Consider the following 6,266-nt stretch of genomic DNA (forward strand, 5'->3'; position numbering starts at 1 on the left):
TCCTACCGTAAATATATCAAAACTTAATTTTTGATTAGTAATATGCATTGCTAAGAACTTCATTTGAACAACTTTAAAGATGATTTTCTCAATATTTAGATTTTTTTGCACCCTCAGATTCCAGATTTTCAAATATTGTCCTATCCTAACAAACCATACATCAATGGAAATCATATGATGTATGAATCTCAATTTCGAAAAATGGACCCTTATGACTGGTTTTGTTGTCCGGGCTCTGATTTCAGTCTTTGTTTGTTTATCAGAGCTGAAGCTGTTAAAGAAAGCAGCTGCGCAGACGGCCGCAGCCTCGCACAAGCCTCCCGCCGGCCGCCGCAACACGCTGAGTCCTCCGGCGCCTGTGCTTGTGCGCCGCAGCGACGTCTGCCTGTCCACCTTCTACAGAGACTGCGCAGAGAACGCAGACGCAGACTGCAGATGTCAGCCGGAGAGGGACAGCAGGTACACAGACTGATAAAACAAGCTTAAATGAGTTAAAAACAAGATATTTCCCCTTCAACAACTATCTGATTAAAATAAATTAAATTATTATAAACTAATTTAATCATAAATGTGTGGAATTCAAATAATCAAAACTATTTTTTGCATTTTATTTTATTTTTTAACAAATTAATTAAATCATACAAATTGATTTTTTATATTTTATGTTCTATTTAATTTTTAACAAACTAATTTAATCATAAAAATGTAGCATTAAAATAATGAAAACTATTTTTTGCATTTTATTTAATTTTTATTTAATTTTAACAACTTAATTAAATCATAAAAATGTCAAATTAAAAATAATTTTGTTTTATTTTCTAGCTAATGTTTAACAAATTAAATCATAAAAATGTACAATTAAGATTTTTTTAATATTATATTTTTAAATTAATTTGAACAAATTAATAAAATCAGTGAAATGTAAAATTGAAATAAATAATAAAAAACAAATAAGATAAAACATTGTTTATTAAAACCTGTTTATTAGTGTTTTACTGCTCTTAAACAGTAACTAATCTCATCATTACTCTTCATGGAAAGCAAAATTAAAAATAATTTTGTTTTATTTTCTAGCTAATGTTTAACAAATTAAATCAAAAAAATGTACAATTAAGATTTTTTTAATATTATATTTTTAAATTAATTTGAACAAATTAATAAAATCAGTGAAATGTAAAATTGAAATAAATAATAAAAAACAAATAAGATAAAACATTGTTTATTAAAACCTGTTTATTAGTGTTTTACTGCTCTTAAACAGTAACTAATCTCATCATTACTCTTCATGGAAAGCAGCTTGAACAAAGGATGCGCAAAAATTCTGATTTTCAAAGGTGGGTACCTTCATTGTAATTAGCTCTAATTAGACTGATTTATTGTGATGTCCACTAGACCAGCGGCTCTCAGCCAGGATTCCAGGGCCTCAAGATTACTTAAAATCAGTAAAAAATAATATAAAACAAGCTGTAAAATAAGTTTAAACGAATAAAAAATCAAGATATTTCTTATTTTAATTCACCACATCTGATTAAAATAAATAATGAAAAAAAATAATAAAAACAATCAAAAAATGCTAAAAATTAAATCATAAAAAAGTAAAAAAAAATTAAAAAAACAGATAACTTAAAACAACAAAAAAGTACTCAAATTAAATAAATCAATTAAGATAAATAATAAAAAAAAAAATACAAAAATTTATTAAATATAAATAGATAAATAAATAATTTTAGAATAAAATTACAAGCAACTTTTTTTCTGGAATCCAGAAATTTATTGTACAGAAACTAGGAGTGTCTGTAGATGAAAAATGTAAATAAATAAATATACATAAATGCAATTGCATTAATTGCAAATTAATTGCAACTGATGAAGCAGAATAAATATTGTTATGGATCATGAGGGGCTGTGGAGAACGCTTGAGAGCCGCTGGATTAATAGACACTGTTGATTAGGTGTGTTGAGTTCACAAACCGCTGGAATGGAGAATGAAATTGATTGGTTTTTACTTAGACACTTATTTACTGACAAATATATTTATAAACTCGTTACTTGTTTTGAAACAGAAGCTATTGCATGAATTCAGAAAGGAGCTCGTTGAGTGTGATTGTTATTGGTGACAGGTTAACAGGTGATGGTTTTTGTGTCGTTTCGCTCGCGTTCTGCAGGTCGGTGGAAGTGAGGGAGACTCTGAACAAAAAGTCGGTGGATGAAAACTACAACAACGTGCTATCTCCGAGCCGCGGTCTGGCCGGGAAACTGCAGCAGCTGCTGACGCCCACGAGGAACCGTGCATCGGTGCGACGAGCCGCTAGCGTAGACGACCGGCGGCCGGGAGCGAACGGACACTCGCGCCAGAAACCCTCGCGCAAGAGCCAGATGACCGAGAGTCTGCTGAAGGCCAAGGAGCGGCTGTACAACGCCACGTCTGAGGTGACTAGAACTACACTCTAAAAAATGCTGGGTTAAATACAACCTAGCACTGGGTAAAATGTGGACAAACCCAGCGATTGGGTTGTTTTGACCCAGCGGTTGGGTTACTGCACAGAAGGTTGGGTTAAACATTTAACGCAACTGTTGGTTGAAAACAACCCAATCGCTGGGGTTGTCCATATTTTACCCAGTGCTAGGTTGTATTTAACCCAGCATTTTTTAGAGTGTACCCTCTAAATAATGCTGGGTTAAAAACAACCCAACTTGGGTTAATTGGCAACCCAGCGATTGGGTTGTTTTCAACCAACAGTTGCGTTAAATGCTGGGTTAAATGCCTAGCATGCTGGGTTGTTTTATTTAAGTCAACTACTGTTTAAAAATGACTATTGCTGGCTTAAAATAGGCAGGAAATTAAAAATCACAGACATAATTACTAATTAATTACTACTAATAAGCAAGACAAAAAATACCCATAGACAAAAAAAAACAAATTGAATTTATTTGGGTGAATACAGCATATTACATACATTTAAACTCATTTAACAAGCATTATAGAAACAAAAACTGTAACATTTAAAAGAAGCATTTTAATTTAAGTGTATTCAACCGTTCTCTCTAATTCCTTTTCACTGAAATAGTGCTAATTTTACTCAGCTGCTGGGTTGTTTCATCGGAGACAGGCTCAACCCAGCGGTTGGGTAGAAAAAAATAACCCAGCATTAAAAATGACCCAGCAACTTAGTTACAGAAAAACTACCCAGCACCTGGGTAAAAAATATTAAAAAATAACCCAATAAAATGGCCCAACAGGCTGAACCCAGCATTTGGGTTAAAAAAAATAACCCAACACTTTTTAGTGTATATGAGCCTAAAATTCAAGATATCAGCGCAAAAAATCACTCTTATATTTATGCCATATATCTGCATGAGTTTATACAACAGTTCAATAAACAAGTTAATATTGTGTTACATTTTAGTTTTTGCTCAATTTCACAAATGAAAATAGTTCCATTCAAAGTCACAGCAGAACTGATGAGCATCTCTGATCAACACATAGCGGTGATACGTTACTGAATGAATTCATTGTTTTGAATTAATTGAGTGAGTCAGTGATTCATTGCTTAATTTCTGAATGAATCAGTTGAATGAATGATTCAGTGACTCACTCATTAAGACAGCGACACACCGCCACCTACTGGAGCTATTAGTTTCATATTGAGAGTATCATTTCATTTTTTAAAAATCATTTTATATTTCAGTATTCATTTAAAAAAAAACAAAGGGTTACAGTAGTTCACCCAAAAATGAAACTTATCCCATGATTTACTCACCCTCAAGGCATCCTAGGTGTCTATGACTTTCTTCTTTCAGACGAATCTTATCTGAGTTATATTAAAAATTATCCTGGCTCTTCCAAGCTTTGTAATGGCAGTAGGTGGGTGTTTTTTTCAACAGTCCGAAAGAAGTCCAATAAAGTGCATCCATAAATAATAAAAAAGTGCCTCACACGGTTCCGAGGGGTGAATAAAGGCCTCCTGTAGCAAATCGATGCGTTTCTGTAAGAAAAATATCCATATTTAAAACTTAGTAATCACCTTGAAGGTGAGTAAATCATGGGCTAATTTTAATTTTTGGGTGAACTAACCCTTTAATACCTATTTATTATCATTTATTTATGTTATTAATGTTGAATCAAAATATGTCATGCAATTAATTAGATTCCGTTTTAATCACTCGACAGCCCTAATAATAATTGTGAGTATCTCTATGTCTGTAGAGTTCTCTGTCTGTAGGGAGTGACATTGACATGACGGACATTCAGACGCTGGTGGTTCCTCACAGGAAGTCGTGGGATTCTGCACAGGAAGGGGCGGGCATTGAGGTTTGTGACATCTTTGAGTGACGACACTTTTTTGGCAATATTATGGACTTGATTGCACAGACACTATTGGAAGAATGAAATATTGACTGTTTACTATTGTTACTGTTTTTGCTTACATTATCAACACAGTGTTTTCCTGTTTAAAACTCTAAAGTTGCTTTGACACAATCTGTGTAGTATAAGTAAGGGATAATGCATGGCTAGCTGTGCATTAAACGATTTTAATGCACAATGTGGAGGCCAAGAACCACTCAACGCGAAGCAGAGTGCATTAAAATAGTTTAATGCAAGGGTAAAAATGACGGTTATTTTCGTCAGTTACGGCTCGTTAGCTCTAGCATTCTACCCACTTCAAACCAGACTCAGAGATGAAATCACATTTAAGATCACATTTATTTGAATCAATTATATCATTTATTTGAATTAATTATTAATCGAGAGAGAGAGAGAGATGACAGTTGTGTGTGCGTTATCTTTGTCTGCGCATCTCTCTCTACAAACAATGAAGCTGTGTTCCTTAAAAAACAGCGATTTTACACCTCGTTGCTGAGGAATATAATGTAGCGATCTAGTATCTAGGCTATTTTATTAATAAAAGTCACTGGAAAGCGTTTACAAGTTTGAGTGTGTGTGTGTGTGTGTGTGTGCGCGCGCAGTGCGATCTCCGACTCTCTCTCTCTCTCTCTTTGTGTGTGTGTCAAGTCAAGTCACCTTTATTTATATAGCACTTTTAACAATACAGATTGTGTCAAAGCAGCTTTACAGTATCAAATAGGAAAATAGTGTGTCGATAATGCTAAAGGACAATAGTAAACACTATTGCGGAGACCTGGGCAACTAGATGAGCCCCTAATTATCCGAGAAAAGTAATGGTCCTAGTACTGAGCCTTGAGGTACTCCATACTGCACTTGTGATTGATATGATACCTCTTCATTCACTGCTATGAATTGATGGCGGTCAGATAAGTACGATTTGAACCATGCCAACTAATGCCAACAAAGTTTTCTAGTCTATTCAAAAGAATGTGTGTGTGGGTTTGTGTGCATCAATTAAAGCAGCGCATTAATATAAAACGGTGATTAAACTGACTCGGAACTACCTGTGCATTAAAGAGTTTTAATGCATACCTGCCAGCCAATCAGAATACAGTATTCAGGCAGACCATGGAATAAAGCGCTATAGCAGTGCTTCGCGGTCCGCGGCCCGTCACGAATTCAAATGCGACCCACCATGCTGAACACAATTTTAAAAATAACTTTCAGTTTTACAACTCATTTTAGTTTTTACATTAATTTAAAAATGTACTAAAGAAATATAAGCTATAATGTTTTTATGTAAAATAATTTTGTTTTTCATATATTATTTTCAGACAAGAGCAGACCTACTCACATAATTAACGTTATGCATTTAACGAACACTTACAAGCGCACACTTTGGCAGATTTCAATTCAAATAGTCATCAGCAGCCATTAGTTCAGTAAAATTGAGCATCAGAATGGACAAATTTGTTTTTAAGGGAGAAAAACGAAATGTGGAAAATGCCAACGAAGGAACACATACAAACAAGAATAGTCGCAGTATCAGTGAAGGTAGGAGAGTGCTGGACTTTCGGTTTGCCCCGCCACTCACTTAAGGATGTTCAGGCAAAAGGAAACACCCATACTACGCAGCAATCATCCTTAATTGCAGAAATGTGGCAAAACATCTCTGGAGAGACCCTCAGATTATTACATTCAAAAGTGCTTTCCATATTTGGATCAACATAGGCTACATTTGTGAACGCACATTTTCTGCAATGTCACGCGTCAAGTCACGCTTACCTTACAGACTGCAACTTACAATCGCAACTTCATTGTGCTGTTACTCCTTTCGAGCCGAATTTCACAAAATTGGTCAGCTCCCGACAGCATCAGGTGTTTTATTAATGGGGAGTAGAATTATTTATTTCAATGA

The 6,266-nt window shown here is 34.5% G+C and overlaps 1 protein-coding gene across 1 annotated transcript in view; it reads left to right on the forward strand.

Moving 5' to 3' along the window:
- LOC107739845 (DENN domain-containing protein 4B) overlaps positions 1 to 6,266 on the forward strand; it is a 53,498-nt gene that overhangs the window by 33,522 nt on the left and 13,710 nt on the right. Inside the window, 3 exon segments of the mRNA XM_016552056.1 lie at positions 264 to 459; positions 2,166 to 2,430; positions 4,208 to 4,312. Of these exon segments, the coding sequence (XP_016407542.1) occupies positions 264 to 459; positions 2,166 to 2,430; positions 4,208 to 4,312 (566 nt within the window).

Source organism: Sinocyclocheilus rhinocerous, unplaced genomic scaffold, assembly GCF_001515625.1.
Source record: "Sinocyclocheilus rhinocerous isolate Xijiao unplaced genomic scaffold, SAMN03320098_v1.1 scaffold645, whole genome shotgun sequence".
Classification (NCBI taxonomy): Eukaryota; Metazoa; Chordata; class Actinopteri; order Cypriniformes; family Cyprinidae; genus Sinocyclocheilus; species Sinocyclocheilus rhinocerous.